General features: G+C 42.0%; 1 protein-coding gene across 1 annotated transcript in view; it reads right to left on the bottom strand.

The window, feature by feature from the left end:
• The window catches only part of KCND3 (potassium voltage-gated channel subfamily D member 3), a 1,064,259-nt gene that overhangs the window by 103,469 nt on the left and 939,681 nt on the right, over positions 1 to 21,109 (bottom strand). Inside the window, exon 3 of the mRNA XM_078641269.1 lies at positions 1,894 to 1,995. Within this exon, the coding sequence (XP_078497395.1) occupies positions 1,894 to 1,995 (102 nt within the window). The remainder of the gene's footprint in view (positions 1 to 1,893; positions 1,996 to 21,109) is intronic.

Raw genomic sequence — 21,109 nt, forward strand, 5'->3', positions numbered from 1 at the left:
ACACACACAGCCACACCCGAACGTTTCACAGGTCTTTAAAAGACGATTTGAATGTTAATTAGGCCTTGCTGTTGTTTCACCCCTTTTGGAGGACCTGCAGCTCCACTCTGCCTACTGATTGAAGGTTCAGCCCCCCCGAAATTTTTTCTTAGCCCCCCCCCCCCGAAATTTGGCTCTAGTTGTGCCTCTGCCCAGATGTGACAAAAACGTGGCAAATTATAGAGGAATTTCCCTGAAGGACCAGCAGTTTACTGTGGCGGTTTCCCAAAATTATATTACATTGTAGTATTTAGATTTTTCCTGTTCAGGGGCGCCGGCCTCACTACAGTTGGTAGTGCAGCGCAGTGTCGGCGTCAATGTTTTGCACTGCTGTACACAGCAGTGATAGATACCTATGTTGACCACATTTTGATTGCATACATTTCAAGTACCCCATGAGTGAACTGCAGAAGCATACCTGCTCCGGAAATATTCTGTAGACACTGCTCATCTCCAAAGCGGCATAATCGGCATAACTTTGCTTTTCTAACAAAAAAATATTTTTTTGTAGATATGGCATGTAATTGGCAATGTGCTCTTTCGTATGGCTTTAGTCCGCATCTCGTTCAACTGATTGCAGTCAACTGGCCTCAATAGGAAACAACTCGTTTCTTATGAGAATAAAAATGATATAACCTTGAGAACAAACGGTGTCAACTAGTAGATAAGTTGGTAGGTACTTGATGCAACCCTGTTCTTTTCTTGAAGTTTGCAGAAATAATCTTAAGTGTTGAGAGAATGCTCTTGACCTTTTGCAGCACTTTGATTGATATTTCATTTGTACCAACTGCATGAAAAATGAGAGTGCTTTTTTCAGTAATTACTGAGAACAGGTAAATACATCTGAAAGATAAATACATATCCTATCAGGGACATAGAATATTTAAAGAACTTAAGGGTGACGAATTCTGTTTTACTCAACCCTTCTCCCATTCCACCTACCGCATATAATAAATATCATTCATGCATGTTAATGAAACAGCGGACTTAAAATGGAGAACTGCAGAAAACTTCATTTTTATCTAAGACAAACAACAGAATCAATACCTCTCACAGAAATAATTAAAAAATGTAGATGATGTAATTGTGTATGCATGCTTCATGAACATTTTTAAATTAGCACCTGATGAATCACATAAATTAATGTAGTCCAGTCAGGGCTTTAAGTGGGCCGGGTCTCACCGGGTCTGAGCACCGGCAGTATTTTAAAGGGGGCCTCGAAACGGGTCTTTATCGGGCTCTGCTTTGTGCTGGCACAAGCAGTCAATTTTTTCTGGACTGCAGAGACAGAAGGCACATCGATTGATGTGAGCATGCACACACTGCTCACTTCTTACTAGTGGAGAAGTTAGCCTTGTAGGGGGAAGGGAAATCCTTTAAAGAGATTCATTTTCTCTCTGGCTTTATCCTTCTCTTTTTGAAACTCAGGAGCAGCAACATTGTCATGGTGTCACCGGGGCTTTAAGTGGAAGCTTTTTCAATATTATATATACGCCATAGTTACTGCTTATTTATCTTATGCAACTAACAACCATTGACAAAGCCAATAGTCCTGACTTGTAGGTATTCAAAGATTCAGCAGCCTGCCAAGGCAAAGCCCTAACACAAGCAATACATTAACATTTTAAATGATACTCATGTAGGTATGATGTTACTTGTTGTACCAGATTTGGATGCAATGACAGAAACAGTAAAATACAAGTCAGGCGGCACACTATGCTAAGCACAGATTTTTAGCTTATGTGTTTTTAAGCCACGCCCTTCATTACATTGGCTACGCTCCTTTGAGAGACCCCCCAGTTTTTTCATCCCACTTAAATCCCTGAGTCCAGGTAAGAGTGACTCCCAGCTTACCGTTAACTCTAGTGCTTCGTTCAAGAGTCCGTTCCGCTTGCTATGCAGGTAAGCCGTGGAACTGCCAGTTTTAGCCACCCTGATCCGGGCCAGCCGGGCTTTCTGGAGAAAAAAAAAACATAGCATCTTTAGATCCGCCGAACACACAAGCCCTTTTGAGGTTGTCTCAGGAAACAAAAGAGATACGCAAACCTTTGTCGTAAAACAGATTTATGCACCTGCACTATAATCATACACCATTTAAGAACGAAATTAGCAATTTAAATGTAACGTATACTCGCAAAACAAAGCTTCATTATGTTTCATTCCCAAACTATATTTTTGGTGAATTGAATCATTTCACTATGTGGAAGGTAGACCATCATTAACCAGTATCTGACCATTGTTTGGGGAGGGCATTTTCATCCAGCCCTTCTTTTTGTTGACCTACGTTCACTTTCTTATTCAGTGGAGGGCAATTTCGTGAAAATCACCCTCAGAAGCAGCCCCAACAGAGAAGTCACAGAAAACGATGTCACAGAAAAAGAACATACACTGCTGAACTGGGCAGATTGCTAAGAGCTCTAACTGTGCTGCAACCTATGGGAAGAAGAAGAAGCATTCTACCCTACACCAATCAAAAATTATTCCTCTTCCACCTTTCTGGTGGTGGAAAAAGCAGAGGAAATATAGGAAATCACATGACAGAGACCCAAAGAGAATGTGAATCACCTTCTAGGACTTTTCACCATCTGAAGGTCACCGCTGAGCGCACATCAGCAGGCCTCCCTTGTTATGTTAACCCTCTGTTTGTCGGCGTTTCTCTCCTTCTCTCCCATGTGGGCTTTTTCATTTCTGGCTTTTTGTTGCACCTCCCCAGACCTCTGCTGAACAAACGAATGTTTAGGTGGCCTGCACAGCCCTGGAGGGTTGGCCCTGCTCCGAGGGGGTTACCTTTACTCTATCTGCTCTCCGTGTCAAGCCTCACCCTCTGAATTTACTTGTTTCTTTCAAACGCTCTGCAGCAATATTCCTATTGCTTCATTATATTGTAATTCTATTGCACAGAGCCTAATGCTGTTTTCTTGAAAGGAGGGGCCCCAGTTATTTTCCTTTCCTTCACAGTCCTCTACTTGGGTCCCACTCCCTTTTTCCACCACGTATCAGGTCATTCACGACCCTTACAAATATGACTGACAGGCCGCCACCCATCACCCTATAGCATGAGCTGCAGAAGTATAGGCTGTCCCACAGTCTCAGCGTGCTCAATCTCACACCCAGTTAGTGGGACTCCGGCCTGATGCTGGTCTTCAAGGAAAGATGGACAGCGCTGTGATGCAGGGCACTGGGCTGTGGTTTTAGGCCACACCACTCTAATACACTGCCTTGCCTCAGTGCGCCCAGAGTGCCAGTGTACATGTCCCCTGTCCTAAGCATGGTCCACTGCACGGTTTCCCCCCTATCAAGTCAAGTCAGGAATAGCTTGATTTGCTGCACTTCTGTAGGATAGAAGGTTAAAAAAAGACAAAATACAGTACCTACAGAATAAATAAAAAAAATGCATTTATAAACCTGTACAGCGAAGGGAAATTTCACAATATTTCACAATTCCTTAGTTTTAGTATATGTCAGATAAAAGATGCAGCCATACAACTGATCAAAGGAACTGTGTAGTTCAGTTGCTGTGAAAAAAAAACTGAAGCAGGTCTACATTGGCAAAAGTTAAAACATCTTTAAGAATTGGCAATAAAAACTTTCTTCTAGGCGTTTGTTAAAAGGAGCAAAGACATGATATGGAAGATCGGCTGAACAGACTGCCCATCGCAGGGACAAGGACTCAAAGGAGATAAAGTGCAGCATTTAACAGGGAACCCCACCAACAGAGGTAGAAGGTTAAAACGGAACCTAGCAAGCACAAATCGCTGCTGTCTGTTTAAGCTAAAGTACAGATACTGTTGAAGGCCATCATATGTGTGCACCAAGTTGTTTTAGCAACCCGTTCCTTGTGTGAATTTACAACTTGTACACTTGCAATTTTTTTTTGTTTGTATCTTTTATGTAACTCATGTAATCCTAAGTCCTTATGTATCACAACTGGTTCTTTTGTAAAGCGCTCTGACACCTTCGGGTAATGTTCGCGCTATATAAAATCGCATTAAATAAAATAAAATAAAATAAAATCTCCTCGCAGGTTATTTTCACATAGGCAAACCACGGGGTATCTAGAGCATATTGAAGTCTAAGGCAATCTTTTATAACTAACTTGTTGAGTACGGTCTCCTCCCTTGCCAGATGGGATGCCACAAAATGAGGCAGGATACTTTAATTCTATCCTCTATAAAAGAAATGCCCAATTCATTGTGGCAGATAGAATTGGCGCAACTGCGTGGGACCACCAATAGGTTTTTCAAAAAATGATTTGACACTTGTAAGATCTTTACATTAATCATGCCCATGATACCTGCCCCATATGTTGCAAATTGCCACAAACTTACTGGAGTAAAACACAGACAGCTCTTAAATTGGCTTCGATCCCAACGTTTTGCAAAAACAGTGCAAACCATCAATAGATTTCTCAAAGAGGGCTTTCCTATTTTTTAACCCTGCACGGGTTTCCCGCTATCATTCTGAATGTATCGAACTTCACAAAGTCAGATCCTTTGATTAAGAGGGAAAACATATATTGGACACTGACTGGGATCTACCCATGTTTTTCAATTATTTGTATCCCTTCTAATATATTTCTAAATGAGCTTGATGTGCCATCACTCGTGATAAACCACAACTCTCACATATCTAGCTTCTACTTGTTTTTGATATGCTCCTTTGCTGCTCAAGTTTCTATTGTTTCTCTTTCATCTTCATGAGCTTCTAGCCCTCTACTCTTGTTGAAGTTTATGATTTTTGTGGCCACCTTATAATATTTGAAACGTCCTTTTATCTCAATGACATAAATGGAGGTTACATTGCACAATGTTTGGCTCAGGTGTTAGACTACTTAATGTTAGTTTGTAAACATTATTGAAAACTCAAGGTTGAAGTAGTCTAATAACAGAAGCAGCAAGCTATTGAAACAAGTATTGCTTTTGTTTGTTTGATGTTTCTGGATCCTATCAGAATATTTTAATGACCAACGATGAATGCACATTAGAAGATTTGTTACTTTCCATTAAACTATTTTTCCATACTGAACAGAAGTATTTACTTACAGTGTCTATTTACCTAGCATATTATATAAACATGTGTTAATCGGCATTGGAATTTCAAAATGGCAATGTTATATTTCCCGCATATCCCACTATATTGCATCGTTATATCGCATGGCAAAAATATCACATACTGCATAACATAGTCAGTCTAGGTTAGTAGATATGGAGTTAAAAATTATAAATAGTACTTGCCCTGTGATCTAATGGATAAAATATTTTTGCAAACTGATATTGTTGACTTCATTATAAAAACACATAAACATGTTCCCACCATGAAAATAGAGATCGGAGTGATAACATAAAAAACGTATGAGTAAATCCGATTAATAGAAAAATTAATAGCCCTTGTGGGCTAAGAAGGTGAAAATATACGATGGAACTTTAGAGAGCAGTAAAAATAGAGCCGTTCAGTATACCAATTACATCAATTGGTTCAACATCAGTCTGCACATGGGTGTGTGGATTCGCTGGACACATTCCTACATCCTGACATACTCAACTGTGGCACATCATGTCGGTCAGATACCAGTCTTGTGATAGGGATTAATTAATTCAAATAACTCAAGTCCAACATCTGCACTGTCAAAAGAGAATTATGAGGAGATGACGTTTAGGAGCACTAATATAACTGCAGTAGTTATCTGATGGAAAAAATACCATATATATAAAAAATTATGCAATGATTTTTCATGTCATATTATGTTGTAATATATGCTGTTGGTGGTTGAGTTATTTTATGTCATAGTATGTATTTGGCTACGTCATGTTATATTTTATCAAGTTTTTATGTGGAATGATATGGAACGCACTTTGTTCTCTTTGGTCATAACGTGGTATGCGTTAGGTCAATGTTATATTATGGAACTTACTCAGTGGCGGCACCTCTGCTAAGGCAGGGGAGTGTTGTCCCACTGCGTTTTCAGCAGTGAAAAAAAAATTATAATAACACTATGTTATTAGCATTTTATTTTTACGGTTTACGGGGCGAGCGGGGTGGGACTTGGTTTTGTCACAGCCAGCAAGGGGAACAGTGGTGGGCACATAAGTGGGCATGACTGCTTGGCTGGCCGTCTTGGCCCAGACAAACAGTCATGCACACTTTGCATGTCCCCATCAGGCTGTAATGCACAGCCTGGTGAGGAACATGCACAGGCTCCCACTGCCGGTCTGAGCACTGAACCATGGCCCCCATTCCGCCTCACCCTTGCTACTTGGTGGCAGCCGCCACCGCACTTACTAGTATGTGGTATGTTAGTATGTGATATTTCATGGCATTTCAAGGTATATGTGTTCTTATCTTTCTTTGTGGTATGTTACGTCACATTACATTGCATGTCCTTTGATATAATGTTAAAAGTCTCATTGGGCTATGCAATTAGTTCTCTTGGAAGTTGTTTCTCATTTAGGTAGGAGGGAGAATGGAAACAAATTGAGTTCTTTTTTATTGGGTTGAGAGGCTGCTCTGGAAGTCAAACAGCTCGCATCAGTTACATTAGATCCGACAAAATATCTAAAGGTGGATCTCTGACCTACTCCTATGTTGTGAGCTATGGACATTGATGAGGTCCCTAATGTAGTGTGGGGCCTCTCAACGGAATACGCGGTTTGTGATGGTGAGGAGTTAAAGGTAAATCATGTTTGAATATAGAGCTTCTGCTCTAGGCATTGGCTCTCATCTTCAGCTGGTTGATGGCCCAGGCTATTCAAAGATTCAGCAGCCTGCCAAGGCAAAGCCCTAACACAAGCAATAAATTAACATTTTAAATGATACTCATGAAATACCATGAAATGGAAATGTTATGGAGCTTCAGCAGACAGCTACAGACCATATTTACGAGTTATTTGCTTTCCACACTACAATTTCGAGCAATTAACTGCTACTAATTAGCGCAATAGCCAGCAGTCTCAGCAGGTTATTTACAAGATAATATTTTAAAATAATACTTCTAAACATTGTAATTCAGGAATCCATTTCATGTGTCTATTATGATTAGGCCCTCGAAAGCTGGGGGTAAAGGATGTAGCGCAAAGCCATTGCAGCTAGATAGCGGAAATCTTTTCATTAGGCAAATTAAGGAGGCGTAGCTTTCGGAATGGGAACGATTACGAGGGAAAGCAGAGAGTGGGTTGCATGAGTTGATACTTGCTACCGAAGAGCAGCGAGTGGATGAGGGAATGAGGCGATCCATAACTTTGTGCGTCTCCCTCAACGCAGGCAGCAGAATCAATGTCGACTCAAACAATATCGATGACAATGTTAATATTGGATTTGCGACATAGACCTCAACAAGATTGGCCTTCCCTGTAGATCTCCTCAACTCCCTTACTGTGCAGGTACACTCTGGCACGGGGAAGTGGGTCCCTCTTCTCTTCATGTGTGCATGAAAGGCTTCTGATGTGCACTCTCAATAGTTAATTTTAATACCCAGGAAGGGTGTTAGTGACAAACAAAGGGAACAGTTTTCTGACCGAATCACAACACTTGACTGTACACTGCTTGAAGAGAATAGGTTCTGGAAGTCAAATGTCCTTCGCTCTTATTTGGTCATCATCTGATTTAGTCAGTACACTTCCACTTTAAGAGTGGTTGTTCCTCTAAAAGGTTTTGCATGCCTTTGATCTACACTGAGCCCTTTACATTTGACCCAAGAATATCAATTCTATGTTGTTGTGGCTAGTAGAAATAAAGAAAACACTCCATGAATCAGGAGTTATCAGGTAGAAAAGGATACATTGCTACTTTCAGGAGTCCCATGTCCATTCTCCAGCTCCACTCTTACTACCCTTTTCTGGATATGCAGAAATTGTGGAAATCAGTAGTGAACCATCGCAATGGTCACAAGGGGTCCCAAACCCCATCAGACATCATCAAATAAATGTATATTCTGGAATTATATTGTTGCTAATTGTAACTGATGCAAGATTGAGAAAAAGAATCCTCAACACTTGCATGTTTACTTCCAGGCGCAATTAAGATTAGTGCAGTATCTGAATAGATATTGTAGATGAGAAACACATTACAGACTGCACAGTTTAAGATGCAACTAGAAATGGCCATGGGGGGGGGGCAAGATGAAAGGTGTATTAGGTGCACAGGATATATGGACTAACGTGCTACACTGTCACCAATTACTCATATGTGGACTTCATAGTCAAACTGGCAGCTGAGTCACTTTGGGCCTAATTTAGACATTGCCGCACAGGTTACTCCATCACAACGGGGATGGATATCCCGTCCACCGAAATCTAAATCCCATAGGATAATATGCGATTTAAATTTTGGCGGATGGATATCCATTCCCATTGTGACAGAGTAACCTCTCCGCCGATATTTAAATCAATCCCTAAATCTGTGTCATTTACAAGGAAAATTAGATTTTTGGTATGTCAAATGTAGTCTCCCTGGGCTTCAAGGGTAGAAACAGTAAGTTAAAGTGAACGCCTACTAATTAGCATTCTTTTGGAAAAGCTGCACTCAATGGCATGATCTGTCTTACCTGGCAGACATATTTTGCTAAATAATATTATATTAAATGTTATTTTTTTTACGATTGGCTGTGATCTCAAGAAATACCTTCACATTAAAAGATACGTTTTTGTCTGTTAATTAGTCCTTTCAGTGCTCTCATTCTACAGAATCTGGGGCTAGAAGTGTTTTAACTTCAATTCATCGGATGACTGCTGACATGAAACACAGAGAGGTACCCGCCAAGCAGGCTGAGGGAAAAAGAGAGGATCAGAGATCACCACAAAGATGCAATACCTCTCATACACCTAAGAATATAACACCTAAAAAGTAAATTCCAAATCCAGATAGATGACGAGTGAGTAAAAGGTTAATTTTAAGAAATCAATGCTAATAAAAGTTAATTGGGAATTATTTTTAATGAATATACAAATATTGTTACTTGAAAAACAGATCGCTCTAAATCACAATTGGCTATTATCCATATAAATTATACATTAAGGCCCTGAAGGGATAGCCTTCACCATTTAGGAAATCTGAATCTGGGAATAAATAGACTCATTAGCTACGAGCATGCATTGTTGTTTTGGAACTAAATGGTCTGAGGTGGAATGACAGTTTTTGAAGCTTAACACAGTGTGCAACCTTGACAAAGAAAGTAAATCTGCTTTTGTCATGGTTGCCTTAAAAGAAAATCTAAAAACATTGACAATAACTTTGCTTCATTTGCTCGATCATAATATGTAATATAGGTATTCTTTACCAATGAAGGACATTTTTATGACAATGTTTCCTCGAGTATCACACAGAATAAAGAGCAATGTGCAATCTTCTACATTTGAGTTTCTATTAAAGAAAGTTTTAAAATGACATTGAAAATAGACTTTCTTACAGGGTCCTCAAGTTCCCATCAACTTTGAAAAACTTACAGGCCTCACATTTTCAAGTACACTTATTGTGCATTGATGTGAACTTGCTGCTCTTAAACTTTATTTTGTTTTAAACTTAGCTGGTGAGAAAGTCCTGTCGGTCAACAAGAGAATCACCTTCCGGCTCCTCACCCACGCGCACAAAGCCCTACACGACCAAGGCCCGAGCTACCTCAACAACCGGATCAACTTCTACACTCCCAAGCGCCTCCTCAGATCAACCAACCACGCCCTCGCCGCCGTCCCCCGCATCCGAAGAGCGACAACAGGAGGAAGATCCTTCTCCTACCTGGCCGCCAAGACCTGGAACTCACTTCCGACCAATCTGCGCCTGACCCAAGACCACCTCTCCTTCAGGAAGAAGCTCAAGACCTGGCTGTTCGAGCAGTAGCGGCACCCCCCCCCCCCTCCCAGCGCCTTGAGACCCTACGGGTGAGTAGTGCGCTTTACAAATGACCTGATTGATTGATTGATTGATTCTATAACATATGGTTCTCTGAACGATGGAGTCAGATTTTGCTCATCAGTTTATCGCTTCTGGGCTCTGCTCGATGCTATTAGATCCCATAGCCAAGACACCAAAAAAAAAAGACATATTGTAGAAAACAAACTAACAGCAACTTCATTTTTTTCTTGAAGGAGCTTTGGCTTTAGCTAGAAAAAAATCAATATGTGTTGCTGAAAAAAGCTTCAAAAATAGTTGCACAGGGGAATATATCTTGATGTGGAATGTTCAGTTGAAAATTTTAACTTCTGAGTTTTCATATGCTTTTTTATTGAAAAAGCTTCACAGTCTTACTCATTTTAGTTGCTTATTAGTTATTGTGTGGCATTTGTTCTTACCAAATAAAAACGTTAATTATTTTGAAACATATATAAATTACTTCTTGATCTGAAATGTGTATATTTAAGGTGCATAATATGGTCCTTCTATGTTAAATTTAGGTGCATATATAGAGGGGTTACGGCCTTCTAATAAAACCTTATGATGTTTCTAGTGTGTACATATATATATATATATATATATATATATATATATATATATATATATATCTGCAAATACCTCGCAGCAGCGCTCCTTACAAAGAGACTCGAGGCAAGGACCAACTTTTTCTCAGCATTCTTTTATTCAGCCATTAGGTAGTGTGTCATGACGCGTTTCGGCCGTCCCAGCGGCCTTGGTCACATCAAATATATATATATAAAAACAAGAGGGGTGCCTCAGTGAGGATATCAGGATATCTCACCAGAAGGGGTTAAGCACCCCCCCGCCGGCAACAGCACTGACAGGATACCGTCATGCCTCCATCACAGCCAAACGCGTTTCGAGCATGAATGCGCTCTTCATCAGTGGCAAACGTGAATTACAAATGCAGCCATTTTTAAAATCCATCTTATTTATTCAGAAAGTCCCGCCCCAATGAGCGCAAGGCATCTTGGTCAAGATAGTGCATAAAATGATTTCCTAGGACTATGGATCAAAAAACAAACCCCAGTGGGTGCCACATATTGCAAAACGATCAAACCAAGTGGTAAAGTAAAGTCAATAATCTTCCCAGGTGGGTGGAGGTAAAAAAGGAAACTGCTGTGCTCCTGTACTATGTCCCGGACAGCGAGGGCCCCTTCTGTCCAAACGGTGCAGCGGTTGCATGCACCAGGGATCCGCATGAATGAAGCAGCGGGACATCCTCGCGGCCGGACCAGCCGCTATACAACAAAAACAAGAGGGGTGCCTCGGTGAGGATATCTCATCAGAAGGGGTTAAGCACACCACCGCCGGCAGCAGCACTGGAAGGATACCGTCATGCCTCTATCACAGCCAAACGCGTTTTGAGCATGAATGCGCTCTTCATCAGTGGCAAACGTGAATTACAAATGCAGCCATTTTTTAAATCCATCTTATTTATTCAGAAAGTCCCGCCCCAATGGGCGCAAGGCATTCTGGTAATGATAGTCCATAAAATTATTGCCTAGGACTATGGATCAAATAACAGACCCCAGTGGGTGCCATATTGCAAAACGATCAAACCAAGTGGAAAAAGTAAAGTCAATAATGTTCCCAGGTGGGTGCAGGTATCAGTGTCTCACTTTGTATATAAGTGGCTGCCGTGGTTGGTGAGTAGCTACATCAGTGTGTATATGGGTTATTAGTAGCTTTTTTGAGTACCAAAATGAGTGTCTGTATGGTTCTGTGGGGAGTATTACTTAGCGCGCAGATGCATGAATGACTGACTCACTGTTTGTATGTGTTTTGAAGACAGCATGTGTGCAGGACAGTATGGGTGGATGAGTGTGTGTATGGGTGTGTTAGTGAGTGAATGACTGTCTCAATAGTATCTTTATGAGGAACTACATATGTTTTAAACTAGTATATGTGAGTATTGATGTATATAAGTGAGTATATGTCAGAGCGAGAGATTCTAAGACTTCCTGTATAAATAAGTATGAGTTTCTATAAGTGATTGTTTAAGAGAGTAAGCATGTGTACGAATTAATTTGTAGAAGTTAGTGTAGTGGTGGGTGTATAGCTGTATATGCAAGGAAATGGATATTTGATAGTTTATTTGCATGTGTGAGTATGGGTGTGAGTAACTCTATAGATGAGTGTCGGTGTATAACAGGATGTATAGGTGTATGAGTACATATGATAAGTGAGTACATGTATGAGTGACTATATAGAATTGTTGGTGAATGAGTGGGTGTGTATGTAGATTTTGGAATTACTGAATAGGTTATTCTAACTGGAATTGGTATCTCCATTTTTTTGAAAAATGTAGTTTCTATTTTTGAAGGTTATATTACAGTGAGAGGAGGTCTGCCACAAGGATGATGTCATCAGTGATGTCATCAGGGATGTCATTTGAGATGTCATCAGTGATGTCATGAGTGATGTCACTGACCATGTCATGAGTGATGTAATATGTGACGTGATCAGCAGTGCATTGCGGGCACGCAAGTTATAGTTAGCTGAGCTAAGTATAACGGAGGCATTTCAAAGGTTTTGTATGAGAGAAATGTTCAGCTAACTATAACGTGTGAAACCTATGGTTTTTTCAATGAATTTCTAAGGTTTTTTAAATGCTAATTCCTAACTATAACGTGTGTGAAACCTATGGTTTTTTCAATGAGTTTGCAAGGTTTTTTAAATGCTAATTCCTAACTATAACGTGTGTGCAACCTATGTTTTTTTCAGTGAATTTCAAAGGTTTTGTAAATGATAATTTATAAATGTATTAATTATTATGTCTTTCTTTTTATACTAATTTCTTATATTTTTAATATAAATATTTATATTTATTTTATTTTTTAGATTATATTTCATATTCTTATTATAAAATAAAAACAAATCTTAATTGCAAATTAATTTTGGGATTAATAATTGCTCCACCAATGCTCTTGGGGCCCTATGCTCACAATGCTGTATCAATCCTTACACCTGCTTCAAGCATGTGCAAGGTTTTGACGCAGCATAAGCTCAAAAGTGACTGAATGAAATGTTATACATTTCACTCAGTCACTTTTAGGAGGCGTTGCTGCACCACCTTCTGCACAAGAAAGCCTCTTCTGGCGCAGCGCTTTACAATGTAATACACCCTCCAGATGCGTCACATTGTTAGTTATGTTATGTTATGTTATGTTATATGTTGATTTGTATCGCGCTCTGTTAGTCGGGACTGTCCTGGCGCGGTGAGGAAACGGTGTCAGAGTGAGCGACGAGACAGCTATTCAGAATGTGTGAAAAAGTGGGTTTTTAATAATTTTTTAAAATTGGTCAGGTTGGGGGAATATCTTAGAGCATCAGGAAGGGTTCCCCCAGGCGAACTCTCTTAAATCTGGGGACAACCACCTGCCTTCGGGAGGCAGATCGCAGCTGACGGGTTGGTTGGTAAAAGGCAAATCTTTTTGCGAGGTAGGGCGGACAAGGTCCATGCAGGGCTTTATAAACGAGTACCAGAGCCTTAAATCGCACTCTTTGGGCCACTGGAAACCAGTGTAGCTCCCTCAGTTGCTTACGAATGCTAAGCCTCCTAGGAATGTTATAAAGGAGTCTCACTGTCGCATTCTGGACTACCTGTAGCTTCCTAATCAGGAAGTCAGGCGCCCCGATGTAAAGGGCATTCGCATAGTCCAGGCGGGAGAGCACGAGTGCTCTGGCTACCGTTTCTTTGGCCGATTGGGGGAGAAGGGGAAAGAATCTTAGAAGGATGGTCAGGGAGCCAAAACAAGTCCCTGCCAGTCTGGAAATCTGGTCACGGAAACATAGATCGGCACCAATCCAGACTCCTAGGTTCTTTGCAATCCCACCATCTCCCTTAGGGCAAGGTGATCCGCTGGGCCAAATGGACTCCCTAAAGTCAGTTGGAAATTGGCCATAAAGCAAGATTTCCGATTTGTCCTCATTGCACTTGAGGCAGGCTCTTGCTAGCCAAGCAAATACAGAGGACAGGCATTTACGGACTCCTGATGTACAGATATTATCCTTGTTCCAGGTAAAGAGAAGTTGGGTATCGTCGGCGTATGCCATTATCTTCGCACCCAAGTTCTCTGCCAACAAAATCAAAGGTGTCAAGTAAACATTAAATAAAAGGGGACTCAAGGTCGACCCTTGTGGTACTCCAGTCCCTACCCTGCGGTTAGAAGAGTGGAAGGGGGTAGCCAGATTTGTTGAGACCTGTCTGAAAGGAAAGAACTAATCCACCTGAGGGCCGAGCCCGTAATGCCAATATCCTCCAGTCTGGACAGAAGCTGGAGGTGGGGCACCGTATCGAACGCGGCAGAGCGGTCCAATAAAATTAGAGCCGCTCTGCCGCCCCCGTCCAGGCACTCCCTAATGGCCTCTACCACCTCCACAAGCGCAGTCTCTGTGTTAAAAGAGGTACGGAAGTCCGACTGGGCCGGATGAAATGCCCCAGAGAATTCCACAAACCTCTCCAGTTGCCAAAATGCGGCCTTCTCGCATACTTTGGCAAGGGCCGGGAGAAGGGATATGGGCCGGTAGTTGGATGTAATCAGCGGATCTGCTGTAGGTTTTTTGATCAGAGGGAGGAGTTTGGCTTGATTCCACTGGGAGGGAACCGTTCCTGTACGTAATGACTCGTTGACCAAAGCAGTAACCATAGGGGCAACTACCTCGGCCACTCCACTCAGGACCCTTGCTGGGCACAGATCTACTGGGGACCCCGACTTTAATGCTTTTAGTATAGCCATCACATCCACCTCCTCTACATTTATGAACTTGGACATCTGGGCTTTAACCTCTGTTCTTCGGAATAGTGAAGGCGAGGGTAGTTGATCGTGTAAGAGTTGATCGACTTGCAGAGGAGGGGGCTGGTCAGAGGGTTTGAGACTATCTTGGATTTTTTGTATTTTGTCAATAAAATAGGTGGATAGTTGCTCACACCAATCTGTTGAGATCGGGGCTGACATCTTCTCTGCCACTGGGGCTGTGAAGCTCTTAACAATGGAGAAAATTTCTCTGCTATTATTCTTGGCTTTAAGAATTCTGGCCGCGTAAAATTCCCCTTTGGCCATCTTAATTACTGCATAGTAATTTGGTTGTGCTATTCGGAGTTCCGTTTTTGCAATGGGGTAATAATTCTTTCTCCATACTCGCTCTCGCTCTTTACATCCTAATTTTAAAATCTTTAATTGGTCGGTATACCAGGGGGATGTGGGAGTGGCCCTACGGTGCTTTTTCCCTTTACACTCTAGTAGTGATCTAATAGTGGAGTCTATCCAGGATGAAAAATTATCAACAGCATCATTCAGGTTTTGTGCATTCGCTGGGGCAGTGTGCATGAGGGCCTCCGCCAAATCAGGGATATTAATTCTTCTTGGATATTCCTCAAGCTGAGGGTTAACCGGCACACAAGTGTTGTTAATGTCCCATGAAAAGTGAACTGGAAAGTGGTCCGACCAAGTGACAGGGAGGGGTGGGTCGGTTAAGATACTAAAGTTGGAATACACCAGATCTAAACAGTGACTCCCTACATGAGTGGCAGAGCGCACCTGTTGCACCAGCTGGCCAAGGTCGCAGATCTCCTCCAGGTCCTTCACTCCGGGAGCTAGGCCCGTGTCCATGTGTACATTAAAATCTCCCAACATTAAAAAACTTGGGAATCTAAGTGCTCTCTGGATAACAACCTCTTCCAAAGATTTAATAAAAGCGCCCAAAGGACCAGGTGGGCAATAAATCAACAGACCCCCCAGGGTAAATTGAGGGACAGGGCCAGAGAGAATTCCAAAGCTTCCCCATCCTCAATCCCACCCGTACATTCTTTCATAAAAGACCATTTCTCCCTATATATTACAGCTAGACCTCCTCCCCTGCCTATGATGCGGTCCAGTCTAGTGATCTTGAATCCTCTGGGAACAGCCAGTTCAACCACTGGGGCGCAGCTCTCATTCAGCCACGTCTCCGTGATGAAAAGGATATCAAGCCTTTTAGCAATGATAAATTTGTGCACTTCTTCTGAATGCTTCGGTAAGGACCGGGCATTGATAAGAGCAGCTTGAATAATTGACCCACCATCTTTGTTGGCCTGGGAAGTGGAGGGGGGATCAGAGCAGTTAAATCGAAAATAACACCCAGGACAAATCCGTGAAAAAGAATCTAAGACATTCCATTGGGCGCCATTGCATGAGAGGTGGCAGTTGAGGGCCCTCAGATCGTCAGGGTTATACGTGATGGGAGAAACAGTCACGTGAGAAACAGGTTTGGCAGATTTCCTGGCCCTGAGCGCTGCCGGAGCGCGGACGGGCGCAGATGGGCTTACCTTAGGCGCACCTTCGGCGCGCCATCGTCGCGCCCGCTGCGCCCGTCCGCTGCGCTCCCGGAAGCACATCGCTTCTTATGGCCTGCCACACCCAAGCACTGGACCGCTAACTCCAGCCAGGCTCGTGGAACACCCCAAGATGGCGGTTCGCCCTCCCCTCTCACGGCACTGGGGCCGGCTGAAAGGAGTCGAGGGAGGACGCTAGAGGAGCAGGGATGCGGCGATAACTCCTGCACAACAAAAAGGGGTTAAAACATCGTGCACAACAAAGCAAAGTGACAGTCAATATATAAATGGATAAAAGTAGGCAGTAGATTTAAAAACGAGTTCTAAAAGCGTAGTGCTCGACTCGCTCTAACACAGGGACCTCAAGCAAACTCCAGGCGCTGCCACCAGCCTAAAGCTTACCCCGAGCCCCTGCTCCGTTTGCCTTCTTATGGCCTGCCACACCCAAGCACTGGACCGCTAACTGCGGCCAGGCTCGTGGAACACCCCACCCCAAGATGGCGGTTCGCCCTCCCCTCTCACGGCACTGGGGCCGGCTGCAATGAGTCGAGGGAGGACGCTAGAGGAGCGGGGATGCGGCGATAACTCCTGCACAAGAAAAAGGGGTTAAAACATCGTGCACAACAAAGCAAAGTGACAGTCAATATATAAATGGATAAAAGTAGGCAGTAGATTTAAAAACGAGTTCTAAAAGCGTAGTGCTCGACTCGCTCTAACACAGGGACCTCAAGCAAACTCCAGGCGCTGCCACCAGCCTAAAGCGCATACCATGGCACATCTTTTGCACCACCGCTGTGTCACAAAAGTGACGCAACGGCTGTGTAAAAGAGGCACAAGGGGATTGTAAATCCGCCCCTAACACATACAAAATCACCCAGGCAGTTTCACCAGCAGCGCAAATTGAAGCATAGGCTTGTATGTAACATATTTATGTACATATGTTAGATTTAGGCTGTAGCACTTCCTTATAGTTCTGCACTTTCACATTCTCCATACACTAGTAAGATATTCATTCATTCATTTATGAACTACACATTCATTCATTTGACCAGTGAAGGTAGTTCTAAAAAAACAGTTTTTTTTTAGTTTTTTTAGTTTTGTAGTTTTTTTTGTGTTTTCTCAACAAATTCCAAGCGTAACAAAAGAATGAAAAAAAACCAACTAATGTCGAGGACAGCAATGATCCTGCATCCTGCGTTTCATCAGGTCTATAGACTGTTCCCCATAACACAAAAATGTATCGCAATAAATGCATAGAATTTTAACTTTAGCAAAGTCAGAATCAATATGTGGGTGTGGACTGCTTGCTGAAAATGCTGTTGCCGCACTTGATGTGCTTGATGTAGCAGCAGGTGGGTTCTCGTGCAACCTCCGTCTTGCAGCTCGAGCAAAGTTCTTGGGGTGCAAGTTCTTCACGTGTCACACCATATTTGCTGTGCCAAAGGAGTATTTTTTACATGGATCATCCCTTGAAAGAGTTGTTTGGCAAATTTTACAGGTTACTTTTGAAGCATTAACCTTTTTTTGTCCTTCTGGAAAAGTAAAAATCTTCCAAATAAGAGCTTCTTTCCTCTTCTGTGGACGTTCTTCAGGAATGAAATCTCCCTCTGAAGAACTGCTGGAAGATTACTCCATTCCTCTTATTATTGTGATCTTCCTTCTATTTGAGAAGATTCTCAGAAGAAATGCTTTTTCTTTGAAACTCAAAGTCGAATAATTATAATGGGACGGAACTTTCAACAGTCGCAATAGGAAAAGTTATGAACCAATCAAATCTCTATTTTTAAAGTAACATGCCTTTGTGTACGCTTATGATGCGCTTACGCAGCTATTTCGATATCAGAACGCATGATGTTCTACCGCGATTTGTGTAATTGTTTTTAAAAGTAATATGTGATTATTACAAGTATTAAAAAAAAATTCATAGTGATCCCAAATGTCTGCCCTTAGTATGTACATTAAATACAAAATAAATGTTTTAAACCAAGTAGAAACATTGCCCCCTTTCGCGTACATAACGCCGTACATGACGTCACACAGAAGTTTTAATGCGGCGTGTAATGTCAAAGCATATTCATACCGTATGTGCGGGTACACGCTGAGTATGATAAGCAGTACAAACTATGGTGCGATCACCGTCTCAATGACAAATCAGAGCTCAGGGCGCGCTAAGGGGAATGATTAGAAGTGGTCACTCATTGCAGATCTGATTCTGGGCCTGCCTCTGCGTACATTATAACATCGCCCCCATCTCTCTCTGTTGTTAATTGTTAGTGCACACACTCATACTTGCACATGCGCGGTGCACACCCGCCCACACTACCCACATGCCACCACCTAGCATGCTTGCTATCACTAAGCCTGGAAACCAATATATTACCCAATGGGATGTCCCCCAGGACCGTCATTCTTGCAGACCGCGAAAACGCTACCAATGACGGCCCTGGGTTTGGTTTGGTCAGCCCCCGCGGTTCCCATATAATGCGGGCGCTGACGTGAGCACGCTCTCTTTTGCCTGCCTGTGCTGCTGTGACAGACAGACTGTCGAAAACACCCCAGACTCAGCGAAACCGCAGCCTTTGAAGACACGACTAAAGATGACAGAAGCAAAGGTAAGAGAAGATGTCACAACATCAGCCTCCACTGTAAATTGTATATGCATAATGCTATTTCTCCTTCATATGGCTTTCCTACCCCTCAATGGTTTTAAATTGTGCTTACATAATTGAAATATTTCTTTATAAGTCACAAGGTCCTATACACCTCTAATTTTAAAAATTGTGCGTGCATAAATTTCTGTGTCGTATTTCTGTACTACGCCATGGGCTTAGGCCTCTATTATTATTAATTATGCGTCCATGATAGTATTTTTTTTTCTGCGTCACGAGGCCTTCCCAGGCCTGTATTAAGTTATTGATCTTCCTTTGTTTGCTGAAGCTGCAACAGTCTAACTATGGAATATTAACAACCCACATTAAAATTCACTTTTGATAGTAGTTACGCAACTCAGTTTACGATGACTAATCAAAATATCCTTTTGTTTCCTTCACCAAACATCGTTCAGAAGCAACCACGGCCTATCGAGCAACAGCAATGGAATTTTCTCCAACGTATTGAATATACTTTGACGTATAGAAGCAGAGTTCAAGACGAGTGGTGAACTCCGGTTGCCGCACTGTTTATACAAGGTAAGCACAGCAGCCTAGATCTACAAAGCCTTCATAGCAATGCATTAGAAATAAGTCGGCATAACGGGCGTCAGTAACGCAGTAGGCACTTCCATATAGACACCACTTGAACGCGGCACTATAACAAGTGAAATGTACCAAGTACACTGCACTCGTAAAACTGTAGTGGAACCTTTATTTGTGAAATGAAAGAGGGCCATATTATCAAGCCTTGGCAAGAAAATTATCGCAACTTTATCGGCAGCAAAGTACCGATAATGGGTTTGATAATATGCTCTATGGAATTCCCATTGAAGCGCATGTAAAATGTGAAAGACATCTAACATGAGCTTCGATTGGAATTCCATAGAGCATATTATCAAACCCATTATCGCCACTTTAGCGACACTTTCCTAACGATAAAGTGGCGATAATGTTGTCGCCCAGGCTTGATATTATGGCCCAGAGTGCGCAGTACAGCAGCTTCTCTGTAAAATCTATAATTACCTCCGAGCAGTGACAACAGATAGGTTACAACAGTCTGACAAACAGATCCACAACCCTATTACGCCACTTTTGAGTCACTTTTAACATGGGTAAAGTGATGTAAGGAGCTAGTAAATCTGCATCTGACATTTCAAGAAAAAATCTCAACTCCAGACTCTGCGACACAGTTTTAATGTTGTTTTCTCTCTCTCACTCTCTGTGACATCATTTCTCTTTCTCTCTTAAACTTATAGACACTGCTGTCTGCTTGGACGTGTAGAAGAATTGTTCAAATCAAGTTGTGAACTCCACTTTCTTATGTGTTTGGCCGCAAGGTTTATACAACGGTAAGCACAGAGGCCTAGATCTACAAATCCTTCATAGCAATGCATTAGAAATAAGTCCGCATAACGGGTGTCAGTAACGCAGTAGGCACTTCCATATAGACACCACTTGAACGCGGCAACTATAACAAGTGAAATGTACCAGGTACACTGCACTCGCAAAACTGTAGTGTAACCTTTATTTGTGAAAAGAAAGAGGGCCATATTATCAAGCCTTGGCAACAAAATTATCGCCACTTTATCGGCAGCAAAGTGCCGCTAAAGTGGCGATAATGGGTTTGATGATATGCTCTATGGAATTCCAATGATGTGAAGGACATCTAACATGAGCTTTGATTAGAATTCCATAGAGCATATTATCAAACCCATTATCGTCACTTTAGCAACACTTTCCTGCCGATAAAGTGGCGATAATTTTGTCGCCCAGGCTTGATATTATGGCCCAGAGTGCGTAGTGTACAGCAGCTACTCTGTAAAATCTATAATTACCTCCGAGCAGTGACAACAGATAGGTTACAACAGTCTGACAAACAGATCCACAACCTTATTACGCCACTTTTGAGTCAATTTTAACATGGGTAAAGTGATGCAAGGAGCTAGTAAATCTACGTCTGACTTTTCAAGAAAAAATCTCAACTCCAGACTCTGCGACACAGTTTTAATGTTGTTTTCTCTCTCTTTCTCTCTCTTACTCTCTGTGACATCATTTCTCTTTCTCTCTTTAACTTAGACACTGCTGTCTGCTTGGACGTGTGTAAGAATTGTTGAAAACAAGTTGTGACACAAACTGCCTGAAATGTTTAGCAGCAAGGTTTATACAATGGTAAGCACAGAGGCCTAGATCTACAAAGCCT

Source organism: Lissotriton helveticus, chromosome 5_1, assembly GCF_964261635.1.
Source record: "Lissotriton helveticus chromosome 5_1, aLisHel1.1, whole genome shotgun sequence".
Taxonomy (NCBI): domain Eukaryota; kingdom Metazoa; phylum Chordata; class Amphibia; order Caudata; family Salamandridae; genus Lissotriton; species Lissotriton helveticus.